General features: G+C 44.6%; 1 protein-coding gene across 2 annotated transcripts in view; it reads left to right on the top strand.

Annotated features, from left to right (window-relative positions):
* Nucleotides 1-27,054, top strand: part of WBP1L (WW domain binding protein 1 like) — a 59,660-nt gene that overhangs the window by 12,492 nt on the left and 20,114 nt on the right. Inside the window, exon 1 of one of the 2 annotated variants that reach the window (XM_052660867.1) lies at nucleotides 11,131-11,338. The exons of the other annotated variant lie outside the window; for it this stretch is intronic. Coding sequence (XP_052516827.1) covers nucleotides 11,312-11,338 — 27 coding nt within the window. The 5' untranslated portion in view covers nucleotides 11,131-11,311. Of the gene's footprint in view, nucleotides 1-11,130; nucleotides 11,339-27,054 lie in introns of those variants that run through there. 2 annotated transcript variants of the gene reach the window in all.

Below are 27,054 nucleotides of genomic sequence, written 5' to 3' on the forward strand. Positions count from 1 at the left end.
GTTGATTTACAATGTTGTGTTTCTCCGTGTGTGTGTGCTTAGTTGCTCAGTTGTGTCTGACTCTTTGTGACCCCATGGACTGCCAGGCTCCTCTGTCTGTGGCATTTTTCTAGGCAAGAATACTGGAGTGGGTTGCCATTTCCTCCTCCAGGGGAGCTTCCTGATCCAGGGATTGAACCCATGACTCCTGCATTGCAGATGGATTCGTTACTGCTGAGCCATCAGGGAAGCTGGTGTTCATTTCTGCTGTACAGCAAAGCAAACCAGTTATACAGATACCTATATCCACTCCTTTTTTAGATTTTTTTCCCATGTAGGTCATTACAGAATATTGAGACAATTTCCCTGTACTATACAGTAGGTCCTTATTAGCTATCTATTTTATATATAGTAGTGTGTATTTGCCAGTCCTAATCTTCCAGTGTATTTCCTGCTGGTAACCATAAGTTTGTTTTCTGCATCTGTGACTATTTCTGTTTTGCAAATAAGTTCATTTGTACCAATTTTTTAGATTCCGCATATAAGTGATGTATGATATTTGCCTCTGACTTCACTCAGTATGACGATCTTTAGCTCCATCCATGTTGCTGCCATATGTCATTCCTTTTTTATGGCCAATTGATATTCCATTGTATGTATGTAACACATTTAGTTCTTAACTGATGGACATTTGGGCTCTTTCCACTTTGATTTGTTATGAATAATGCTGCTTTGAACATGAATATACAAGTTTTGAGTGGACATATGTTTTCTTTCTCTTGGTTATATACCTTGAAGTGGAATTGCTAAGTCATGATCACTCTCTTTAACTTTTGAGGAACTGTTTTTCATAGCGGCTGCACCATTATATATCCCTACTACCAGTTTGTGAGGATTTTAGCTTCTCCACATACTCTTTAACACTGTTGCCTTTTTTTTTTTTAATAATCATAACCATCCTGGTGGGCACATCCCACTGTGGTTCTCATTTGCGTTTCCCTAATAACTAGTGATGCTGAGCATCTCTTTGTGTTGTTATTGGTCATTTGCTTATATTCTTTGGAGAAATGCCTGTTCAGTCCTTTGCTTATTTTAAAATAAGCAGTCTTAATCTGACTGAAGGGACAGCAGTCTTCCCATGGAATCCCAGTGAGTGACTGCTCAAGGAGAGATTTTCCTTTAAAACCAGACTTTGTTAGGTTTCTGGCACTCTACACCTAGCTATATTACCTCTGATTCTCATGACCCGGGGCCAATTACTTGAGCTCGCTTAGAGCTGGCTCTGAGACAGTCATTTCTACTGTAAGAGGCCCACAGAGTGTGCCTTCCTCTTGGTCAGAGTCTTCTACCATCTCTTGTGGAGATTCATGATGCATGTGTTCTACAGTTAAGCCTCTGAAGAATCCCACAGTTAACACTTATCAGATATCATTATCTAATATCTTATCAGATAAATGGTTTGCAAATATTTCCCCGCTCCCCCGTTGATTTTTTTTTTTCCCCACTTTGTTGATGGTGTCCTTTAAAATACAGCTGTTTTAAATTTTGATCAATGTCACTTTATGTTCTTCTTTTGTTACTTAAGCTTTTGGTGTTCCCTAGTTCTTTTAGGGCTTTCTAAACAATATTTTTAGGGTAAAAAATGGACATTATTCAGAATAAGATCCTTTATTTATTTTACTGTGGAGCATTTTAAACATTTACAAAAATAATGCTAAAGAGAATGGTATAATATAATGAAGTGCCTATGTACCTACCTCCTAACTTCAGCAGTTTAGCATTTTGGCCAGTCTTGTTTTTACCTATATCTACTTTCACTTCCATTCATCCCCACTGCAATTATTTTGAAGCAAGTTGCAGACTTCTGTCATCTCAACCATAAATAGTTCCGTTTGAATCTCTAAAAGGTAAAAGGACTTTGTTCCAGAACATAACCGCTCTCCCATACCACACCCTAAAAACTTGACAATAATTCCTTAACATTACAGGAGAGGATCTTGCATGTGAAAATTTAATTTGGATCTAGAGGTAAAAATCCAGTGAGAAAATTCAGCTAATTGTGACAGTTCTTCTGTTTTCATAAGGAATTATCCAGAAGAGTTATACCACTTTAAAAAAGTTATATTACCCAGTGACACCCTTCAGTCCTATGAGTATCAAAAAGTGCTCTTCCAACCACAGGTCTTTCTTTTTTGACTTGAACAGCTCTAGTGGTAAGTTTTAATCATGGCAGTCCTCTCCTTTATCCCTCTGAAATCTTTGTCTTTTTTTTAGGGGGTGGGGGACACATGCATCCATTTCTAGCCTCTGCCCAGTATATAAAGTGAAAGATTAACTTCTGATTAACTTTTGCCCTCAATTTCTAGTGTAGGGAGAGGTTTTGGGGAAATCCTGTTCTTATCAGAGGTTGCACAGAGGTTCAGAGAAACCCGGGGAATAGAGGAGACCAGCCCGCATGGCTTGTCTTTCAGCTGTCCAGAGCACAGTGTCCCCCATCCAGAGCCTGACTGACTACGCCTGCCCTCAGGGTACAGTATGGGGGGGGCAGTTCACGACTGATGAGCAGAGATGGAAAATAGAATTTGGAGGCTGAAAGACGCGATAAGATAATGATTCTATGAACAGATGTTCAGTAAGAAAGGCTGTGCTGTTTGAAGTGTAGGAGGCTTAGGGTTAAAGAAGCTGCTTAACTGTGGGACCCTTCAGAGGCTTAACTGTGAAGCACATGCACCGTGAATCTCTAAAAGAGACCATAAACGTCTTCAACCATGTGAGCATCTTATCACAGAAATAGCTGCCTTGGAGCGGCCTCTGGGTGATGCTGATAGAAGTAATGAAGGCTCAGAGAGGTGAAGTAACTGGCCCAGGGTCATGAGGATGAGTGGTAGAGTCCCAGATCCCTGACAGTCTAGCTTGCAGGGAAATCTGCTTGTATAGGCGGTCACTCACTGGGATTCTACGGGAAGACCTCTGCCCCTTCAGTTAGAAACCGTCGGTCTAGCCCTAAGTCACCTGGCATTTTCAGACCTTCGGTGTACGGTCCGGCAAGCGGGAGCGGTAATAACTGCCTGGCCCCATCATCAGCTGATGTAAGGAACAATGAAAAGATGTGAAAGTAGTTTATAAACCTTGAATTCTTTGCAAGAATGATGCTTTATTGTGTCTCTTAGTGGTCAGTGCCTCCTTTTCTATAATACTGAGCGCCCCTTGCCAAGGATATGCATCTTCAGCAAAGTGAAGGACTTTGGAATGGTGAATATAAAATAGGATATTGGTACCTGCTGCTTTTTTTCCCCGAGAGGTACAGTAGCCTGCACTGACTTCTTGCTGTGATGGGATGCTTTCTCAAAGGCCCTTCCAGCATTTTCTCCGCTAGTCATTAGGCATAGAGAGTAGGGCCTGCCTGCCCACCTTTGCTTTGCTCTCATGCTTGCTTCATGATTTGGGCCCATGGTCAAAATGTCTTTGAAGTCGGTTTACATACTGCTGTCATCCTGTGTTGCTTCATCCTTTGTGGCCTGGGAATCCATAGGGTTCAGGTGTGGCCTTGGTTGGCCATAATGTGATGAAAGGTCCAGCATCCTTGGCATCTAGTGTGATTCCCCCTCCAGTTTCACCACCTTGAGTCATCATCTTACTTGGGCTATGGATGTGCGTGTTCCAGAAGTTTCTGCACTCCCTACATCTTCTGGGAAGGTCTTAAAGTTTTCTGCTGGTGTTTTTGACCATGAAATCTTAGACCTGAAGAAAGTTTGGTTACCGAATAGCCTAAGGAAGGAGGAAGTAATATTTGATTTACATAAGATCTAGGAAATGAGAAAAGGCTTGGTGCCAGGAGCTGTGTTTCCAGCTAGGCCTTATTAAGTCTCATAGTCCTTTAAGCAGAAAAGGTGACTTCCTGGTGTTGCTAATGGAATTTCTGGTGAATGGGAGACAAAACCAGGACCCGCTTCATCCCATTCCCCATAACTGAAAAACTGTTGCTGGGGCGTTCAGTCATGTTCCAGCTGTACCTTGAGAAAGGGAGTTTGGCTTTTGAGGTGGCTTAAGTGCTTTAAATTCCTCAGCTGAGAAAATTGGAGGTGGATAACCAGAGGGTTTCCCAATCCCTTCATCAAGCCTTATGAGCTCAGAGTACCGTCCAGGTGCTCTCCTTATGTCTCAGCTGTTTTTCAGGTTTCTATGACCAGGAAAAAGTCACCTGCCCTAATGTTTCAGGTTTAGCTGTATTAACTTCATTTTTACCATTTTCTCTGTAGTTGTCAATTCCTTCATCCATGTGACCATCTTTTCTTGAAGGCCTGCTTTGTGCGATGCATTGCTTGGTACTGTGAGGGACACAGAAATGAACGTTATATACCTTGGCCTTTCGTTGCTTATACTATACAAGAGGACATAGGCCTGAGAATAAATGACTTTGCTGACACATAGACAAGGGAGCGGATCTTCTTATAAAGCACAACCAAGATCTTACTTTGGAGAGTCTGCACAGTTGCTCTTATGACTTTGCACCCAGAGAGCCCAGAGCTGCTTGCAGGTCCTCAGAGTTGAGGTATCGTGAGTAAAATGACATGCTGTTGGCCCTTCCAGGGGCCTGCCACCATTTCACCAAAAGTGGGTTGAGTCTCTCTTTGTCCTACCCCTAAGTGGAAGCTGAAATCAGATTTAGTGGAGGCCTTGAGGACTAATTTTCCTAAATGAGGTTCTCTTTCCAGGTCACATGTGTGTGTGTATCATGTATTTGGTGTGACCTAGGTCCCCCCTTTTTTCTTATTCTGATCTTTGGTTTAGAGAGCAGTTTGTGAGGAGACATGAAATCTTTCTGGGGACAGCCCTGAGTTGTAGCTTGCTGATTTTCATGTAATTCTTGGCTACTTGCCAGTTTGGTTGAGGTTGAACTGTTTTCAGGGCAGGAAGAATGAACCTAGCATTTTGGTATAAAAACAAACAAGGCTGCTGTTGTACTTGATAAAGCTAAAACTGTAGACCCAGCAGCAGCTCATTAACCATCAGTGACAGCTCCTGGTTAGTGGTGAGTTTCAGAGACCCCTAGACTCTCCAGAGGAGGCAGTAAATATTTATCCACGAAGGTAATAAATACCAACAGAGTGATTGATTGTCAACAGAAACGGATTTTCTTGTTAAGGGGCAGATAAGCAGGAGGCAGAAACCTTAGGAAGCTGTTGTAAACCAGTTTCAGCTTCTGCTACTTTGACTTCTCTATTTAAAAGATTAAGGCTGTACCATTGCATGGATGTCTTCCATGCACCTTCCACATCCCCCCACAAAATCAGATTCAAGATTTATCATATTTTAGGAGTAAATATAATTAAACAGCAAGAGAACCAAGATACTTAACAAAATAAAAATTCCTGCCCTTGACATTTATAGTGCTACCATAATCATCAGAAAGAAAAAATGTGCCACTTACAGGTATTCAGTAAACAAACACATATGTGCTGGCCTCTGCACTATACTGCCAGCTGATCTTTGCTTCATCTTCAGCCTTTCTTGAATGCCCCGTGTGCCCTTGTTTTCATGCTTTTGGTTGCGCTTGGCCTTGCTTAGCGCTTTCATCTTCTCCCCCAAACCCTACTTTTTTTTTTAGTTAGCTATCTCACAGTGACACTTTTTTGGCCAGTCTGTCCCTCAACAGCTTCCTTTCTTCAAGCTCTTCTTACACTTCTGGCTCTACCCCTTCCCTCGCTTTTATTATAGGGTGCCATTTGTTTCTCTCTGAGGTCTTTGCTCCCTCACTGTGTAACTGAGTAAGTCACTCCTTCAGGGCAAGGCCAGTTCATCCAGTAGTGATCTTTCTCATCCCCGTGGTCTATCCTGGTGGCTGGGCGTGACTGTGACTATCATGTCACAGAAGAGGGGGAAGTGACGGGTGTAATATCAAAACACTGTGTCCATGCTTGTTCAAGCCATTTTGTCCAACCACACAGGTCTGGCTGAAATGCTGGCTCCAACTGCCTACTAGGTGTGTGTTTTTGAATGAATTACCTAACTACACTGAAGCGCATGTTTTTCATCTGTAAAATATGAGATAGCAATATAGGTTCGGGTTCTCCCTCTCTGAAATATATCATCTGATGTTTAACAAGTGAGTGTGTACTGCAGTTGAGGGCTGTTTACCCAGCCAGTTTCTGGGAAGATTCAGGAAAGTAGTAGGAGAGCATCCCCAGGTTTTCATGGAGGCCTTGTAGAAGAAACAAGCCCTGTGCCTTGTAGAACTCCGTGTCCCTTTTGGAACCCAGGAGAGGTGTGTTACCTTGCCTCAGCAGGCTTGCTCCTCGTCTGCCTTTGTCCAGCCCCAGGACACAGATAAGTTAGTATTCTTGGTTTCTGGCAGCTGAGCAGTCTTTAACATTTCTACTTGGCAAGGTTCTGCCAATCTTTGTTCTGGGCTTGGAATTCTTCCTATGGCATTCCCCAAAATAATTACTTCAGGATCCTTTTATTGATGCCCAGCCTTGCATTTGTGACATGATGTCTTGGTTTGACTTTGATTGTGGCGCTCCTGTCAATCTGGGGTTTGGGTTAGTATTCATGTCTGCATTTTTTGAGTCAGAACACGAAGGCATTTAAATGTGCTTGTGCACAGCCTGCGAGTGATAAGAAAGGTCTTTTATTTTTATCTTAGATGTTCTGTGTCTGTGTTGAAGCCTCTACTCAAAGCATCTGGAAATAAAAGGCTTTAGGTCTGGAGATTACCTCTTGCCCTGGAAGCTGGCAGTTGCTATCCTGTTCTGACAAAACCTTCTTTCTTCAGATTCTTTGATTGCGAAATAAGAAACTCAGAGCCCTCAGCCCTAGTCTCCTTTAGCCTCTGCTGGCCGATGAACACTTCACCAGATTACCTGAGATCCAAGGCATGGAAGACTTTCCATGCCACCTTGCTCCTTGTGTGGGGACCAGTTCCATGTTGGGAACTTTTGAGAACTTTAGGACTGTCCTAGTCTTTTACTTCATGGAGCTCAGGCCCCAAAGTTGGTCAGAATGAGAGGCCCTGACCCTATCCTTGGGAACACCACTGTCAGATTCAGTGTTAAGTGACAGTCTTACAGACAGGGTTCTGGAGCACTGACTAAGGACATGAGTGTCTGCTTAGCGTTTAGCTGACCGTCAGTTCCAGTTTTTGCTTTACCGGTAACTTCTGGTTTAATATCATGACTCCTGTATTATTGTAAAGGAAAGAGTCTTTGGAGCCAGAGACGTCATTCAGATCCTTGCTCTTACTCTGCCTGCTCTGTGACCTTGGGCAGGTCTCCATATGCCTCAGTTTCTACAGCTGAGCAGTAAGGATATTAATACCTACATGATGATCATGAGATGTTGGTTAAATGAAAGTTCTTAACATAAAGGCTGGTTTCATTGTCAGTACTAGCAAATAACTTCTCTCACTCTGCCTCTTTCCCAGACTTTCTTTTTAATATTTATTTTTAAAGTTTTATTTATTTGGTTTCGGCTGTGCTGGGTCTTGGTTGCTGTGCAGGCATTCTCTAGTTGCAGTGAGCAGGGGCTGCTCTATAGCTGCTGTACATGAGCTGCTCATTGAGGAAACTTCTCTTGATGAGCACACACTTTTAGCATGCAGACCTCAGTAGCTGCAGCTCATGGGTTCAGTGTCTGCGGCTCCCAGGCTCTAGAGCACAGGCTCAGTAGTTGTGGTGCACAGGCTTAGTTGCCCCTTGGCATGTGGAATCTTCCTGGAGCAGGGATCGAACCTGTGTCTGCTACATTGACAGGTGGATTCTTTACCACTGAACAACCAGGGAAGCCCTTCCTCGGAATTTAAGGATTATAAATGCATAGGCTGCCTAGGAAAATGTTGCCAAAAGATTCTTAAATCAACTATAGTAAAGGAATGAATTTCACTAGCTTTGAACATGTATTATGTTGCAAGGAGTGAGTGAGTGAAAGTCGCTCAGTTGTGTCCAACTCTTTGTGACCGCATGGATTATACAGTCCGTGGAATTCTCCAGGCCAGAATACTGGAGTGGGTAGCCGTTCCCTTCCCCAGGGGATCCTCTCAACCCAGGGATTGAACCCAGGTCTCCCACATTGCGGGTGGATTCTTCACCAGCTGAGCCACAAGGGAAGCCCAAGAATACTGGAGTGAGTAGCCTATCCCTCCTCCAGCGGATCTTCCCAACCCATGACTCGAACCAGGGTCTCCTGCATTGCAGGCAGATTCTTTACCAACTGAGCTATCAGGGAAGTATAGCTGTTGCAGTGTGTCTTCTTTAATAAATTAATCCAAACGGTTTCAGCATTATCTTTGTCACTACTCAGGGCCATAAACAGTTATTAAACTAGAACATTTTGACAGCATAATCCTGGTCAGTTCTGGTTTAGTGTGATTTGCAGCATGTAGGATCTTAGTTCCCTGACCAGGGATGGAACCCATACCCCTTGGCAGTGGAAGCACAGAATCCTAACCACTGGACCACCAGAGAATTCCCCCTCCCCACCTTTTTTTAAGTTGGTGAATTCAGCATTGAATCAAATTCTACATTGTGTCAGGGAGATGACTAAAATGGTTTGAAGATGGATTTGACTTAGCTTTGGTCTACCGTGTATGAACCTGGATCATTTATATAAAAGAATCTTTTTTTCAGACTAGTAGAAACTACTGATTATCATTTTGCTTCTTAAATCCCCAGACTGACTACTTTGTCCCTGGGTTGTGGTAATATTTGTAAGTCATGGCAAAAAGTGAACTTGCCTTCCTGGGAATGCTTGCATTTGCCGTTTCAGCTGCTCTTTCTCCTCATCCTCCAAATTTTAGAGCTCAGTGAGGGTTGGTCAGGGACTAGGGGCAAGGAAAAGTAGATCAGTGAGGAAGATACCATTCTTAGTAGTCACTTTGTTAGAGTATATGATGTTGTTTTCGGTTTAATGCTGCCTTGTACACAGAATCTTATAATCTTGTAAGAAGATAAAAGTTGACAAATGCTGATTAGAAACACTGTCTTGAGTAGCATCCTTAATAGAATGATTTATTAGGTTGCAAGGAAATTGGGAAGCCTGTGTTGCAATTTTGATCATTTAGACTGAACTTTGACAAAATTATTTTTGAATTTCTAGTAATCTTGTGGCAGTTCCACTTAATCAGAGATGACTGCTGATAAATATTATTTAGAAATGTGGAAAGTTTCCTTTGTCCATTAGAGCAAGGATTCTTGACTGTCTTGCTCACAGAGGTACCTCCAGCTCCTATACCAGTGCCTGGCATACTGTGGGCGTTCAGTAGGTGTGGAATGAATGAATGAATAGTATGCTTACGCCATGTACCCTTTCCATAGAGCTGTGGGTGTCATGCTGTCTTGTCAGGTAGGTTCAGAGCGGAGTTGCCCAGGAGGAGTTGAGGATGCCTTTTCCACTAGTTTTATTGTCAAAGTTAATAATGCTGGGTGTGTTTGAGGATGGTCTACGTTTGAAGAAATGAAAAGAGGGTGTAGAAAGCTGTCTCTTCTCTCTTGCCCAGAGGGATGTGTCTGAGTGTCCAGGCCTGCCTGCCTGGCTGGCAGTTCATCCTATGTGTGAGGGTAGAAGCAAGGCATGGGCTAGACTAGATGACCGCGTCTTGAGGGGACATATTCGCTGACGAATGGCTTCCTAGTCCCCAAACACCTGCAGTGGCAGAAGCCACTTCACCCCTCTTCCCTTCTCCATAGCAGTGGGGCTGCTAGTCATTTCTTTGTGAGACTCCAGGAAATGGCCCAGCTGGCTTGGCTTATTCATTTCCTTGTCAGGAAAGTCGATGTGACCTTGACCGTCAGTGGGAGACCTGTAGCAAGTACATTGTGTGTCTGGCTGGATTCGCTAATGATTGAAAAGTACTTTTGGCAAGTCACCTTGCTGTAAGTGTTATATACTGCTAATTTATTGTCCTCAGTAGAGGTGAAAGATAATAGAGGTGAAAAATAATTTGCAAGAATCATTTCTGATTTACCTGGGCCTGCCCAGCACAGTGCCAGTCCCACAGGGGCCTTTGCTGAGTATCACTGAAAGAAAACTGTTGCAGAAAATAAAAAGATGAGATATACTTGCTTTGAGTGATGGAAATATCATTAATCTGCAGCCTAGGAAGTTATTAGAAAGTAACTTTGGGTTTACAATGTTCCTCTGAAGATTGTTCTCATTGTGAGTCATTTCTGCAAGTCCAAATCCAAACACAAATGCTTGCTACTGTTGTCTTTGCTAAAGGTTTCATGGCTGGAGGGAGGGAGTGTGACCTGCTGTTAAGGGAACACTAGCCAGACAAGAGCTGGCTTACACCGCTGACTGGGAAAAGTCAGGTGAGGACGCCAACCCCATGGCCTTTGCTTCCTGTACAAAAGCTTACCTTAGAGAGCCATTTCTCCATAAACTGCACTTAGAGAAGAAAGTCTGACAAACCTAAGGTAGTGAACTTTTCAGAAGCAAGAGTCGGTTTAAATATAGAGATCTGCTTCACTGGCAACTTGGAGGCTGCGGTGGGACTTGTTGTACCTTTTGTAAGACAAGTGAGGAAAGATGTTGGCACCTGTACATGCAGTCTGTTTATGAAACATAAACTCTCCTGTCAGAGCGAGGGCTCGAGAGGTCAGCACCCAAGGTAACATGTCCTACCTTCGCTGGGAAAGAGGTGCCTCTCCCAGCCCTCTCTGAATTGCATCCGTCCCTTGAGAAAGTTGGAACAGCCAGGCGCGGAGCACTGTCGGTTCTGGCAGAGGTGGGGTGGGAAAATTTCTGTGAAATTGACAGCTCCTGGGCCCTGTTTTCTTAACTAAGGAGGAGAAACAATTCCCTGGGAGCTCTTAGAATCCCATCATTATTCAGAGAAATGTAGCTCTTTGCAGCATTAAAGCCTTGATTTATGTACAGTCCAGCCTGCTCAGAGCCGAGGGGAGCAAAGGGGAGCAGGCAGCCGCCTTGTCCCCCCTCACTGTCGGCTCCAGCCCTAGGTGGGTCCAGGGCTGGACTTCATGGGTTTGCAGCACATCCTTCTCAGTATTCTACAGCAGCTGTCTGGAGTTTTTTCTGCCGTGCCTGAACTGATGTCATTTCCCCCTTGGCAGACAGCTTCAGCTTTGCTGCGTCTGAGATATGTCACGAGAAGGTGGGGGTGGGTCAGAGCCAGGCTCGGGGAGCAGCCAGGAGAGCAGGAGGAAGAGTGCCCGCTTGGTCCCAGGACTCTGTTTACTTTTTCTTCTTTGCTAAGGAAGGCCGGGTAACCGGGAACGCTGAGCACCAGACCCGCCAGGGGAAATGCTCCTTCCAAGACCTTAACTTTTCAAAAGCGCTTTGTTCCCAGCGTTAGTGTGGACGATGCTCTTGCAGGATGCCTTTCCTTTTGGGTCTTAGACAGGTAATGGAACGGGTGGTCCGGATACTGGGTTTTGAAAGGGAAGAGGGTGGGAGCTTACTTATCCTACTCCTGCTTTGGGTGGAGGGAGCCTTTTAGAAAATGTCTCGCAGTTGCAGCAGGCCAGCTCCCTCACAGAATTTTCCAGGCTTTTCTTCCTGCTTTCTAGTTGCTCCTTACTCCCCTGGCCACAGGGTTCTTAACCCCCCTGTATCCCTGAGATCTTGCTGGGGTGTCTGTTCTGATTTTCCATTAGACACCGTAAAACCATTGCCAAGCCCTTAGTGAAGAAACAGTTGAGGGGTGAGGCCTGGAGGGGGAGAGGCGGAGCAGGATTCCTGATCAAAACCCCTTTTATTCCTTCTCCATTTTGATTGGGTTAGTTAGCAGAGACTTCTTCACAGTTCTCTGCTTCTGAAGAGATTCTGAGTTGGGGTGGGGGACCTTCTTTTAAAGAGAAGGGCTCCTTTTAGAGACTTTCTCCTTTTAAGCCTGTGGTCAGGGCTGTGGGTCCGAGGGACGTCCTGAATGTCTCAGGGGTGGGGGTGGGACTGACCACATTCTGGTCTTCCTGATGGAATTTTCCAAGCCAGCAGACCCCTGTGGCAGAGACTTGATTACTTTGCGAGCTGCCGTTTGAAGTAGGGGCACTTGAATTATAGCCGGGAACCTAGTGTGGAATGAGAAAACAGTAGCGACCAACTGCGGTCTTCTGAGAACACAGCTGTTGCCAACTATTTGTTCCAGGGCTTCAGAGCTCAGGCCACCCCCACCCCCTCTTTGGTCTGAGAGGCATGTCTGTATCGGAATGTGTAGCTGTAATCAGCAGCGGCTGTAAGCGGGGGTGGGGACAGACAGACACCCTTCTGCTGCCTGTTCCTGGGTGAGAAAAAGCCACAGATGTGATCAAACCAGAAGTCTTACAAAAGAAATATATATGCTTCTAGGGACTGCTGGTTTAACCGCACGCTTAGAAAAGGGCTAGAGTGTCCCTTGGGTGGCCTGAAATTCTTCTAAAAGTAAGCTTTTCTGAAAAGCTCCCCATGTTCTAGTACTGCTTTTGTTACTGTTCAGAGTTCCTTTGATGCAGAGATAGGCAGAGAGAGTGGGGACCCTACTGGAGCACCTCCTCTGTCCCTCAGGAAAGGCTGTCCTTTTGACTTGTGGGCAGAGTAAGCCCTGGCGAGGATTTTGAGCAGTGTTGGAAATAGGAAGCATCTCATGCTATGTCAGCAGGTGGGGAATAGCAGCTGGAAACTGCCTGGTACAGTGGAAAGAGTGGGACTGGGGAGCCAGAAGACCTGCCTCTGTATCTTGGCTCCCCCGCAGGATCTCAGAGGCTGCATAACTGCTCTGAACCTGGTCTTAAAAATAATAGAATCTACTGGAAGAGTTATTGGGAGAATTTGATGGAAACATGTATTTAAAACACTAGCACTTTGGCTAAATTAGAATAGGCATTTAGTAAAAATGTTAGGAAACTAGAAGCTAGAGGACTGGTTTCTAGACAGAGGTGGAGGCTATAATGGCAGGAGCTCTTGCCCTGGGATTTGGACATTGTTTGTTGACTGCGACTTGGGAGGCCATTGCTTACTGTCATCTGTACTATAGTAATTACTATAATCCGTGCTCACGTCCAGTAACCTCCGCACAGTTGAGTGAGAGGATGCAGCACTGGGTGGCGTGGCGTGAAGGACTGGGTTGGTTGGGGGGAGTATCTCAGAGGCTGCACAGCAGGGGTGAATCTACGTTCTTCTTTCTGAATGGGTTCCTGCTGGAGGGCTGGACTTGAGGACCTCCTGAGGCCCTTTCTGCCCCAGCCTTCTGTGATTCAAACCTTGCCTGTGAAAACCCTGGGTATCTTTGGTAACATAATTTTGTATATTTTCAGTATTTCTGTGTCTGACAGTGAAGCTGTGTTCTTTATTGGAGCTATTGTAAAAGCCAGCCTTCTAAAAATTACTTGGTGATAATTCTGTTTTTAAGAAAATGACACAAAACAGATATGCTGTTAGTCTTTATCATACATTTTATATGTGTGTGTATATATATATATATATATATATGCGCTGCTGCTAAGTCGCTTCAGTCGTGTCCGACTCTGTGCGACCCCATAGACAGCAGCCACCAGTCTCCCCTGTCCCTGGGTTTCTCCAGGCAAGAACACTAGAGTGGGTTGCCATTTCCTTCTCCAATACATGAAAGTAAAGTCGCTCAGTCGTGTCCGACTCGTAGCGACCCCATGCACTGTAGCGTACCAGGCTCCTCCGCCTATGGGATTTTCCAGGCAAGAGTACTGGAGTGGGGTACCATTGCCTTCTCCGACACACACACACACACACACACACACACACACACACACACACACGCTTTCATATATTATTTCCCTCTTAATACACGTAACACACCTATCTTATGTGGATTGTGATTCTGTTTCTCTGATAGTTGTGCTGAGGCTTACAGAAGGTAAGCCGCTTGTCCAAGGTTGATCAACTAGCTAGAGAAACTAGCTAGGTCATTAATGTTTATTTGTTTTTGACTTCTTTTGTTTGGTTGGTTGACTGGTTTGTTTTGTTTTAAAATTTTCAAACCGAGGCATTTTGATTCCAAAGCCTGGTGTTTTCCTCGCTATCTACCGGTGTCTATGAAAGTGGCGTTGGATTAACACATTGCTCGCGCCGAGGCATGTATTCTGAAGTTTATTTCTAAGTGGCCCAGGTACCAGATGAGACACGTGTCTCTGAGTGCCCGTTTGCATTTTTACTCTGTGGAAGATCTCATGCATGTTGCATCTACTGAATAATGCCACTGCACTTAATGAATGTGGACCTGGCACAGAGGAGAAATAAAGCACCGTGCTTATTCCTAGAAATCACTCTAGTGCAGTAGTTCTCAAATGCATAAAAGTCACCTAGGAGTGGAGTGATTAGAATATAGATTCAGTAGGTGTGGGTCCAGGGCCCAGAATCATTTCTGTTAAGTTCCCCAGGTGGTTCAGACCTGGTAATATCTGGCCACACTTCGAGAGATTCCGCCTCAACTTGGCTCACACCCCTCACCCCCTTCCCTGCACTTTAGTAGCTTGGATATAATTATAAGACAGTGTGCTAAGCCTGAAACAGAGGATCCCCAGGGACTAGGACAGCCGAGGGTGGGAAAGCATCAGGCTTGGGGAGTGGGATGGGCATGGAAGGCTTTCGTGAGAAGTGATACTTGACCTGAGTCTCGAAGGATGAGTAGGAGTTTACCAGACATATGAGCTGGGAAGGAGCATTCCAGACAGATCAGGTTGGGAGTGTTGTTTTTGTTTTCTCCTGCAGATGAGAAACTGTCATCTATGAGTCTTGGTGTTAGGTATGCCTGAGATAAGACAAGGCCCTTGCTTCAGCAAGTATTGGTGTCCTTTGTGACACAGAGAAGGAAGGAAAGCATGAGGGGCCTCAATCTAATAACGAGTGTGGCATGACTTCATTGTCTGTAAAGGGCAGCTAGGCCTTGTTGTTGTTTAGTTGCCAAGTTTTATCCTGCACCTCTGACTCTTGCAGCCCTAATGGACTGTAGCCCACTAGGCTCCTCTATCCATGGGATTTCCCAGGTGAGAACACTGGAGTGGGTAGCCATTGCCTTCTGCAGGGGATCTTCCCAACCCAGGGATTGAACCCATGTCTCCTGCATGGCAAGCAGATTCTTTACCACTGAGCCACCAGGGAAGCCTTAGGCTGTGTTAGTTCCTCCAGTTAAAGGACAGCTAAGACAACCCCTGGAAGCTACAGGGTTGACTAGAGAATAGTGGTTTTGTGCTTACTGGGGCTGAAGTTCTGAAGAGAATCACCTGCTGTACTTGGGGACTGTGGCACCACATGGCACATTTTAGGTATAACATGTAGTGGAGCATGCCATCCCTTCCTTCTCTGGCAAGATCAGAAAATGAGTTTTCTGGTTAAGAGGGAATCTATCCTGTATACCTAGCAGATGGATTACTGATTTTCAAAGAACAAGATTACAACAGAATGATCTTGGTCTGCTGATTTGAAGGAATTCTATTTCATGTTTAATTCAGAAGGTATTGATTGTATAATGCTGGAAATTCTTGTGACCAACATCTCTACCTGAAAAGTATTGAGCGCCTGTTCTACTCAAAGCATGTTGTGGATACAAAGGGGTAGAAACTTTATCTCCGTCCTCACAGGTAGGGGGCATAGAACGAGCTCACAGATGATGGAACTTTACGCAGGTGGCGGCGAGTGACATTAGGAGCGGAGTGGCACGGTTCACGGGTGGAAAGGTGGCTTTTGCAGGTGGTCCTTTCCACAGTCCGGTGGTCTCTGTTGTGGCACAGTAGGTGTGTGGAAGGACCAGTGCAAGTTCTAATTGCTAGAATGCAGCCTGGATCCATCAAGACTTATAATTTATGTTCTGTACCTCGAATGTTGCCTTTCTCTAGGAACATTATCCCCTGAGATGTCCTCATTGATGAAGTGTGATGATCCCTGGTACTGAAATAAGTCATCTCCAGTGAAGCTGTGGTGGGTCTGGGGCTCTTTCGGGCAATGTGCCCTTCCCAGGTTGGAATGTATGGGGTAGAGGCACAGGGGCCGTTTACTTGTTTTTCTTTTTTTTTTGAAGATTTATTTGTTTATTAGCTGCACTGGGTCTTGGTTGCTGCGCGGGCTTTCTCCAGTGGGGCCGAGCAGGGGCTACTCTTCGCTGTGGTGCGTGGCTTTCTAGAGCACAGGCTCAATAGTTGTGGTGCAGGGACTTAGCTGCCCCGCATCATGTGAGACCTTCCTGGAACAGGGATCAAACCCATGTCTCCTGCACTGGCAGGTGGATTCTTAACCACTAGACCACAGCGATGTTCTGTGTTAGGCCCTTGCGTGGCCTGATGCTGAATATGACAGAGTAGCCAGAGTGTTGAAGCCTAGTTACTCCCTGGACACAGTCAGAAATCCTCGGGACTCCCAGGACAACACTGAAAGTGCTGTGAGGGAGCCGCAAGTGGGGAGGGCATGCCCAGGGAGAGGCTGAGGGAATTTGCTCACTTCTAATTTAACCCCTACACTGCCGGACGTGATACTTGGATTATTTCATCATGACAGCCACCCATGAGGTAGGAGTTCTTATCTCCTTTCTCCTATGACGCAACTGAAACTAAGAAGTTAACTCTTGGAGATCACAGAGCTCTGGTGCAGCGGTGGCAACTCTGGAGGCAGACGTCCTCAGTGTTGTCCTGCTCTTGCATGTCATAGCGGGAGTTTCTGCAGCAAATCTGCTGTCAGACTGCCTCCCCACGGCCGTCTTCCTCGTCTAGGATTGAGTTTCCCAGTCACCATTACTCTCCTGTATGGGCTTTTTATCCTTGAAAGTTATGACCAACCTAGATAGCATATTAAAAGGCAGAGATATTACTTTTCCAACAAAGGTCCATCTAGTCAAGGCTATGGTTTTTCCAGTGGTCATGTATGGATGTGAGAGTTGGACTGTGAAGAAAGCTGAGCGCTGAAGAATTGATGCTTTTGAACTGTGGTGCTGGAGAAATCTCTTGAGAGTCCCTTGGACTGCAAGGAGATCCAACCAGTCCATCCTAAAGGAGACCAGTCCTGGGTGTTCATTGGAAGGACTGAAACTCCAATCCTTTGGCCACCTCATGTGAAGAGTTGACTCATTGGAAAAGACTCTGATGCTGGGAGGGATTGGGGGCAGGAGGAGAAGGGGATGACAGAGGATGAGATGGCTGGATGGCATCACCAACTCGATGGACATGAGTTTGAGTGAACTCCGGGAGTTGGTGATGGACAGGGAGGCCTGGCGTGCTGCAATTCATGGGGTCGCAAAGAGTTGGACCCGACTGAGCGACTGAACTGAACCGAACCAGGTTTAGCACATAATAAGCGAGACCCTGCTGGAAGGTAACTGGCTTTATATAATGCAGCAGACACCAGGGTAGCACTTGTTTGTACTACCAGAGGTGGAAGCTGAAATTCGTATTGGAACCGATTTGTAAAAATCTGTGAATACTACAAGCGAGAGCTCCATAGAACACCTCACTTCCCTGCTGTCACCTAACAGAAAGGGTGGTTCTCATCCAAGCCTTTCAGGTGACTTTTTTAAAGCACACCCCACTCCCCCCAACGACCGTCTCTGTTGCAAGAAGCTGCTTTTTTAGAGAAATGGGTTTTTTTTTTTTTTTTTTTTTTTATCACATTGCTGTTATCAAAGCAAAGAGAAACCAGCAGACTGGACAGTAACTCAGTGGAAAGGAAGACTGTATCTGCTGATTTTGAAACTTTTATCCAGAATGGGGCCAAAGAAAACGTTCACTTCCTCCATAATATCCCAGGAGTTTGATCCACTGCTCCCCTCCTTTTCCTTGAAGAGGTAAATTTTAGTCTAGGAAGAGAGTAATATGCGGCTACTTGGGAATAAAAACCAAACTGTGCTATAAAATTCATTCCCCTGCCCTGACTCCCTAACGCCTGGGTGACAGTTCGTCCTTGACACTAATCTTGATTCTGTTTGTTGATTTGTAACAACAGTGAGTTGAAACGCCCTGCAAATATGACCTGGTTTAGCCATTTCTGTGCTTGCTCTGTAGCCATTGCTCCTCTGGAAAGGGCTCAACTGGACTTGAACCTGGACCTACCTCAGGAGAGGCATCTGTTGCCGAAAATGGAGATTCAATCTGAAGTCACTTGCTTGACCTGTCTTGTTCTTTTAACTGAAAGAGATAGGAGGGACAGTGGCAGAAAATACACATCTCAGGAGAGAGGGAGACAGGCTTTGAAGACCAGCAGCTGGAGTGTGACACAGTGACTTCTTTTCCTGCAAGTGGTGAATTGTTTGCTGGGGCTGAGGTGCATAGAAGACATTGGTTCCCTCGGGCATTGAATAAAGGGATTCAGAGTATTCTTTATTGTTTGGTTCTCTTGCTTAACACACATGTTCTCAGGAGCTTCCACTGAACTGTGACGCATGGTCTCGTTCTTGGTTTCAAATATTGCACAGCCTATCCTATGGTTTTCTTCAAGGGTTTGGAAATCCTTGGGTTTCCTGGCCCCCAGGCAGTGGTGTGAATACTTACGACCTTCCACTCCTTGGGGTGTGATTCTGGAGTGTGGTCAGGCAGCCTCAGATAGGCTGGGATGGGCTGCCAACAAAAATACGCAAATATGAACGTGCAGTCATTTCCCTGTCTTGGAAGTAAGATTCCGGGTTGATGAACCAGGCTCAGATTGTACTGGGTTACTGTAATCCCAGGGAGCCGTGGGTCGGTGTCAAGTTATCATGTGAAATTATGTTGCCACAGCCCTGGCCTAACCCTTGGAGGATCCCTTCACGCTGCTGCTTGTACAGGGTAGCTAAGAGGCATGGGGAACATGGGGGAGGAACAGCCCATGGGGATACTTCATCATCAAGTCACAAGGATGAGTACTTTCTGAAAGTTTTTGCGTGTCTAATCCTTTGCTGAATAGGTGCACTTGTCAGATTGACCTCATCCTTCTCTTAGGGAATTTACAGAGTGGTTGGGGAACCCAAAGGACAATCAGGTGACAAAGACTGGATGAAACACGATTCTGCACTGAGTTGTGTGGTTCAGTTTGGCTGGAATGGTGGTTCTAAACTAAGGGCAATTTGTCCCCCTCCCCAGGGGACTTTTAGCAGTGTTTGGACGTTGTTGATTGTCGCAACAAGTAGCCAGGGGTGGAGTGGGGTGTTGATACTGTCATCTAGTGGATAGTGGCCAGGGATGCTGCTTAACATCCTGTAATGCACAGGAGGGTCGCTGCAGCAAAGAATTATCTGACTCCAAATGTCAGTACAGTTGTCCCTCAGTGTTCACAAGAGTTTGGTTCCACAAGCCCTGCAGGTAACCAATCTCTTAGGCTGCTCAAGTCCTCCATGTAAAATAACTGTGTACACTTGGCTTTCAGCACACGTAGGTTCTGCATCTGTGGGTTCAGCTCGTCTGGGATTGATCCTGCGGGTACCAAGGGCTGATGAGCCAAGGTGGAGACAGGATGGGCAGAAAACTACTGCTACATAGTGCGTGGCACTCTGCTCAGGAGGCAGTCACAAGCCACAGGCCTCAGGGTGGGTGAGCTGAGATGTTTTAATAAAGAGGAAGGAAACAGGGGTACTTTTTCCTGCTGCTTTCTAAGCAATATGCATTATCTGCCCAGAAGTTTAGAATCTTAACATCTTGGTTGCCCCAATCAGCAGAAACTGTGCCTTCTCAAGGACAGGTTTAGAGCTCACTTTTTATGGCCAATAGATAAGATCAAACCCTTTTAGAACTGACATTTTATCTCTGAAAAATCTAAACAACCACCTCCAGAAGGGTAGAATCTCAGAATTGCCCAAATATCAATAACTTTATACAGCTTAAAGAACAAGGGTTGTTTAGTCACTCAGTCATGTCCAATGTTGTGATCCCACTAACTATAACCCCCCAGTCTCCTCTGTCCATGTGACTTTCCAGTCAGGAATTCTGGGATGGGCTGCCATTCCTTCTCCAGATCTTCCCAACCCAGGGATGGAACCTGCATCTCCCACTTGACAGGCAGATTCTTTACCATTGAGCCTCCTGGGGAGCCCTAAAGAACAATTAAGCTACAGTTATTTTAATAACAACCCATATTTCAAGCTGGATGCCTATTGCTGTGGCCCTTGTTGTTCAGTCACTCAGTTGTGTCTGACACTATATGAACCCATGAACTGCAGCTCTGCAGGCTTCCCTGTCCTTCACCCTCTCCTGGAGTTTGCTCAAACTCTGTCCATTGACTCCGTCTCTCTCCATTGAGTCGGTGATGCCATCCAACCGACTCATCCTCTGTCATCCCCTTCTCCTCCTGCCTTCAGTCTTTCCCAGCATCAGGGTCTTTTCCAATGAGTCGGCTCTTCCCATCAGGTGGCCAGAGTATTGGAGTTTCAGCTTCAGCATCAGTCCTTCCGATGAATATCCAGGATTGATTTCCTTAGGATTGACTAGTTGGATCTCCTTGCAGTCCAAGGGACTCTCAAGAGTCTCCTCCAGCATCACAGTTCGAAGGCATCAATTCTTCAGCACTCAGCCTTTTTTATTGTCCAGCTCTCATATCCATACGTGACTACTGGGAAAACCATAGCTTTGACTATATGGACCTTTGTAAGCAAAGTGATGTCTCTGCTTTTTAATACGGTGTCCAGGTTTGTCATTGCTTTTCTTCCAAGGAGCAAGCGTCTTTTAATTTCATGGCTGCAGTCACCATTCACACTGATTTTGGAGCTCAAGAAAATAAAATCTCCCTGTTTCCATTGTTTCCCCATCTGTCTGTCATGAAGGGATGGGACCGGATGCCATGATCTTTCATTTTTTGAATGTTGAGTTTTAAGCCAGCTTTTTCATTCTCCTCTTTCACCTTCAATAAGAGACTCTTTAGTTCCTCTTCACTTTTCTGCCATTTGGGTGGTGTCATCTGTATATCTGAGGTTGTTGATATTTCTCCCAGCACTCGTGGTTCCAGCTTGTGCTTCATCCGGGAGGGCATTCCGCATGATGTACTCTGCATAAAAGTTAAATAAGCAGGGTGACAATATTCAGCCTTGATGTACTCCTTTCCCAATTTTGAACCAGTCCATTGTTCCATGTCCATTTCTAACTATTGCTTCTTGACCTGCATTATAATCTATCTTTGATAACAGAAAAGGGGATACTAAATTCCCCTTCTTCTAAATCACCTGATGTCTCTTTTAATCTTTAGATGTCAGGTCTTAAAATTCAGAAAATTCTTTAAGGTTATTCAATATTTTGAAGAAAGCCTCTGGATTCTGAAGATTTTAAGAAGTCTTGTATCTGTTCACTCAGGGGTAACATTTTTAATGTAACCCTTTGTTGAGGTAAAAGCCAGTGGTTTCCTTGAACTTTCTACTGGCAATAAATCTCTGGTACTGGTCTCTAGTGGAGGAGGGCATGGTAACCTACTCTAATATTCTTGCCTGGAGAATCCCATGGACAGAGAGCCGCAGGCTACAGTCCATTGGGCCACAAAGAGTCAGATGTGAGTGAGCACTGGTCTCTAGACAGTCAGGCTCACAGGATATGTCCCATTATTATTAACATTTCTTTTGCCACCAACAAAAGCTTGGTGCAGTGGGGTGGAACTACTGACGAAAAAACGAGGTTAAATTTAGAATTTTGCTTAAAGTGAAGAAGGGCTCTGAGACCCCACCTGTCCTTCGCTGTCCAGTGAAACTGTAGTGAGTCTTTCTCAAAGTACATTAGCAACAAGTTAACATGTACCTTCAATATTTCATATCCCCTTGAAACCTGCACCTCTTTTTGGGCAAAGTTGATTTCATCAGGAGCCATGTTCAAGGTAAAGCAATGACTTTGATGAGCTAGAGCCCAGTCATGGAAAGAATACTGAACGGAAAGTCAGAAGATCCGAGTTTTGACAGTCTCAATTCATCTGCAGCCTTAGGCTAGGTGTCAGTTCCTCCTTTGTAAGATAAGGGTGGTAGGACTTCTGATCTCTTGTTGGGTACTGGCTGGCAGGCTCAAAGGCGAGGCTGACTGTTGAAAAGCGTTTGAGACCTGTAAAACTGTGTATTATATAAACTGACTAGATTGTGTGTTGTGTATATAACCATCATTGCTTCAAATTATGACGCTGAGGTTTTGCCACATTATTAGAGGGAAAAAAAAAAAAGGAATGAATTCTGTTGATTAGACTGTATTTGAGGCACAAAATGAACCTGAATATTTTAGGAAGATTTTCAGCAATAAGAACTCAAACAGAAGCTCTTTTTTTTTTTTTTTTACCCTAACAGTTTACTAATTACAAAGTTCCTCAAAGGCAAAGTCCATGTCTTATCTGTCATTTTTGTGCCTGTCAGCATCCAGCATGAAAGTTTAGGATAACTGCTAATCATTCAGGTTTTTTTCCCACTAAAATTTCAGCTTTAGATCCAGAAAACTTGTTCTAGCTGTGTGATCACTCTGAATGTCGGTTTCCTGGTTTCCTGTACAAAGAGAGGAATATGTAACTTGGATAAAAACGCCCAGCCAGATGCTTGATAAACACAGGCACCAGGCAGAGCTTGGTTCTCTGTCTCATTTCCTGAGTGTTGTGGCTGGAGGTTTTCCTGACTGGCTAGAGATCTTCTCCTCAGTCAGAGAAGAGGGACCCTCCTTTTTGTCTAGGTAGCTGTTTTGCGTGGCACGTGTAAGATGTAGCTGGAGCCTCGGTCTAGAGAGTTCAGATGTCTGCCATTCATATTTGGGCCTCTGAGCAGGCCTTAACCTCAGAGTGAGAGGATGAATGGGGTATTACTGAACTTGAGAGCAGGAGGAGCTCATCAGTTGCCCACAGGGACTAGGCAGTGACATGCTTGAGTCAAGCAGATGGGGTTTTTGGACAGTAGGGGTTTTGGGGAGGCTGAGGTGGAGCTAGAGGCCATGTGCGTTTGTGACCTTATCTAATATGGCCCTGGGATTTTCAGAAGCTGAAAATCAGAATTTCTGTATGAATCCTTTTCATTTTAAGATGTTGACAGTTATTTTCTTTCTTTTTTTTTTAATTGTAACACGAAGGTACCACATGGACATAGAACTCAGTAGTGGGCCCATGGGCCAGCAGTTTGCAATCCCTGCTTTCAAACAGGAGGGGCAATGATCCAGCTAATACAGAAGGAAAGGACTTGCCCTCCTGGCCAGCTGTGCAGACACTGTAGTAGAACTGCCTTCCTGCTCTCTGAGTGCTGCTTGCTTTGTCACATGCTCCCTGCTACTTTGTCCCTCAGCTTTGCACCAGCCCTTGCTGAAGATGGCATACTTCTCGGTGCATTTATTCTATGGCAGAAGAAGCCAGTGATGAGGGATTGCCAGGATACCTCAAGGGAGAACTGTTTTTCCTTGTAAGTGTCCAGGGGTGAAAGAGTGGCAGGTTAACCCAGCGTCTTGAGCTGCTCCCACCGGCCAGACCCCACAGGCCTGCAGGCACGGGGACATCGACAAGTAGCCTTTAATAAAACCATGGTCTGTGTTGCAACTTCCGATCTTTGCTCTGGGATTTTCCTACCAGGATCAAGCGGCTTTTTCTGAGTTTGTTATTCAGGTTCCTAATCCAACGCAGGAAATGGATTTTAATTTCTTTGCTGGCTGCTCTCTTGGGGGCTGCTTAATGAGGCTCCAGTTGCAATGCAGCAGGACTGGTGTGGATAGCAGCTTACTTGACCTTTCACCTTTTTAAAAAAGTACGATTATGATCTCTTTGTATTTTTTTATGAAATGAGGCAGGAGAGTATAAGTAATTTTATGGGCTTTGTTTCTAAGTGACAACTCTTCAGGGTAACTGTTGGGATGTGTTTAAGACTATAGAAAGAGATATAGTGGATGTCTATCTCTTCCACTTTTAGAGGTAAAGAAATGCATATGCTGTATATTTGTTATAAATTTATGGCAATGGTTGTTGAATTTAAATATATGTGAGCATAACCAGGGGAGTTTGCTTTTTTTTAAAGAACTTTTTATTGTGTAGTACAGTGTAGGTGATTAACAATGTTGTGAGTTTCAGGTGGACCGCAAAGCTGTACGTATACATGTATACACTCAGGGGAGTATATTTTAAAAGGCAAATCTTCAGTCTCTAGCCCCAGAGGTTCTCAGTCTACATTCTTCACAAACATCCCAAGTGATATGGGGTCTATGGACCATACTTTGGGAAATGCATCTCTATTTTGTTGCCTTTGTTGTCTAAATGTGTTCCTGGCCACTGGAGGGCAGATTCACTTATTTGTGAGATGCCCTGGTTTTTTCTGATTCACTGTGCTGTGCTACCTCAGATTCTTGGAGAGAGTCAGTCTCTGAGAGTCCTAGAGAGAATTGTTCAGGAGACCCTCACAGGTTGGCATACAGGGACCAAATCCCTACTGCAGCAGGGGTCCCAGAAACTCTTCTTCAGCAGCACATACTGCCGCCAAATCTTGAAGCAGCTCCCCACATTGGTTGTAGGCTTTTTCCAAGTGTGTCACTAGCTCCAGGGTTTAGCTTTCCCCTTTAAAGTACTTTACAACCAGCATATGGGAGACTGGGTGCTCCTAAGCCAGACAGCTGGAGCTTTGAGTCCTTAAGGGGAAAGCACGCTATCAAATCTGAGGGGTGAGGCCGAGTCTTACCAGATTAGATTTATTGGCTTGATTAGAGAAGCATGCCCAGGCTGTTTGTCCTTCCGGAAAATGACTGAGCTCAACAAAGTAGCATAAAAATCCATTCCTAGTACCCTAGTGCATACAAAGCAGAATTTTGGTTTACATCTTAGCAGGGCCTTGCCCCTTATTAGAAAGGAAAAAACCATAGCTAGCAAAGCTTAAAGGAGTAATTGTCATGTGTAGTATACCTTGGGAAGAATACAAAAGGAGAATGTGACAGTCCCTACCATCAAAGGGAGATTAGAGTAACACCTGGGAAACAATGGGCCACGACTCCTGTAGAATCATCCCTCTGCCTCACTTTACTTTCCTTCATCCCCAGCTCTTCTGTGATGTCCTCCCACCCTTGGGGACTTCCCTAGTGGTCCATTGATTTAGACTCTGCTTCCAGTGCAGGGGGCATGGGTTCCATCCCTGGTTGGGGAACTAAGATCCTGCATGCTGCACAGAGCAGCTGGGGGAAAAAAAGGGTGGGGGGGACCTTTGAGCAGTTACTGTTTCCTTCAGCTCTTCAAACAGCCTTAAAACTATTGGTAGGAGAAAAGTGATTTTAACTTCCTTATTATAAAAATAGAGGTAAATTCACAAAACTTTATAAACAGTGTATTTATATTTTATGACCACTTGCAAAGGACGTGAAAGTGTTTCGTTTTTAGAATTTAAAGATTCTGTCTCGGCGTGCGAGTGTGTTCAGTCACTTCAACTCTTTGTAACCCATGGTCTGTAGCCTGCCAGTCTCCATCCATGGAATTCTCCAGGCAGGAATACTGGAGTGGGTGGCCATGCCCTCCAAGAGTCTGTCTAGGATAGAAGAAAGATAGCTGATTCTGAGTTAAAGGTACTTCTCTGTTGTACAAGGCATATGAGGTCTGGCCTCATTCTGAATTCTCAGTACTTCCTTTCACACTGTTCTTCCCTAGATTCACTGTGCTCAGCCATGCTAGCCTTCTGTCTTTTCCTAGAGCACACCAGTTTCATTCTTGCATTGGTGTCTTGGCATGTACTTTACATTCTTTCTGCCTAGAACACATTTCCCACAGATTTGCTTAAGCTGGCTCCTTCTCATCATTCAGGGCTCAACTCAGACATCACCTTCTTAAGGAGGCCTTTCCTGACTGTCCCATCTAAAAGCCTTTGTCCTATTATCCTGTTTTAATATCTTTATGAAGCTTATTAGTACTTTAAATTCTAATTTCACTTGTTAATTTTCAGTCTTCCCTCACTGGAATATATTTAAGATCTTTTTTGTCTTGGTTGGTCTCCAGTTGCAAACAACATGCCCAGATGTGAGTTTATTATTGTCTGAAAGTTCCATCTTTAATCTGTTGTCTCTTTAAATATTGACTCCATTTTCTTCTTTCCTTCTTTAGCACCTCATTTCTTATTTTCCATTTCTGTGTTTCCTCTTAATCGGTAGAAGCTGGTTGCTGGTAATATTCTCAGATCTGCTTTCCCGTCTACTGATTCTCTCTTTCACATGGTCTAATCTCTGTGTAAACCACCGGCTGAATTTTTAATTTTAATAACTATTTTTCTACAAGTTGTATTTTTTTTCCTGAAATCCATTTGGTCATTGTTTCTTTTTTAGTACGTTCTTTTCTCATGTTTTTCATTTTTTCTTTTTGGCTTTAATCATTTGAAATATGTATATGTATTACAGTTTATCTGATAGTTCTGTTAAGGTTTTTTTTTGGAGAGTCTTACCCTGCTCTTAATTGAATTTCCCACATCTTGTTTGTATTTTTACATAGTTTTTACATTTTGCTTGAGCTCATCTTCAGCAGAGAGCTTTATTTGTGGGCATCTTTCCTGCTGTGATTGAGGGTAGGTCTCTTTAGAATTTTACATTTCCTCTGCCAGATGTCTCATTCTGGGACTACTTTTTGTGTTAAACTTTTGGCCTGGGGATTCTCAGACTATGTAGCTCAATTGAGTTCAGTCCTTCAATCGTGTCCGACTCTTTGCGACCCCATGGACTGCAGCACTCCAGGCTTCCCTGTCCATCACCAGCTCCTGGAGTTTGCTTAAACTTATGTCCATTGCATCGGTGATGCCATCCAACCATCTCATCCTCTGATGTCATCCCCTTCTCCTCCCGCCTTCAATCTTTTCCAGCATCAGGTTCTTTTCCAGTGAGTCAGTTCTTCACATCAGGTGGCCAAAGGATTGGAGTTTCAGCTTCAGCTTCAGTCCTTCCAATGAATATTAAGGACTGATTTCCTTTAGGATTGACTGATTGGATCCCCTTGCAATTCAAGGGACTCTCAAAAGAGTCTTCTCCAACATCACAGTTCAAAAGCATCAATTCTTCGGCACTCAGCTCTCAATAGTTCAGATCTCGATAGCCTGTGGAAAGGCTTGTAGTTACAGATTATTAGAAGAGATACTTTTTTCCCTCTCAATTCAGACCTTTCTTATTGTTGCTGTGTGCCAGTGGGCTCTTTTTTCTAGTCTGCTTTCTCTCTTTGAGGGTCTTCACCTTACATTGGAACTCAGTTCCAAGTGCCTGTTTTAGGTGGACTCAAGAAAAT

The sequence above is a fragment of the Budorcas taxicolor genome, chromosome 23 (assembly GCF_023091745.1).
Source record: "Budorcas taxicolor isolate Tak-1 chromosome 23, Takin1.1, whole genome shotgun sequence".
Classification (NCBI taxonomy): Eukaryota; Metazoa; Chordata; class Mammalia; order Artiodactyla; family Bovidae; genus Budorcas; species Budorcas taxicolor.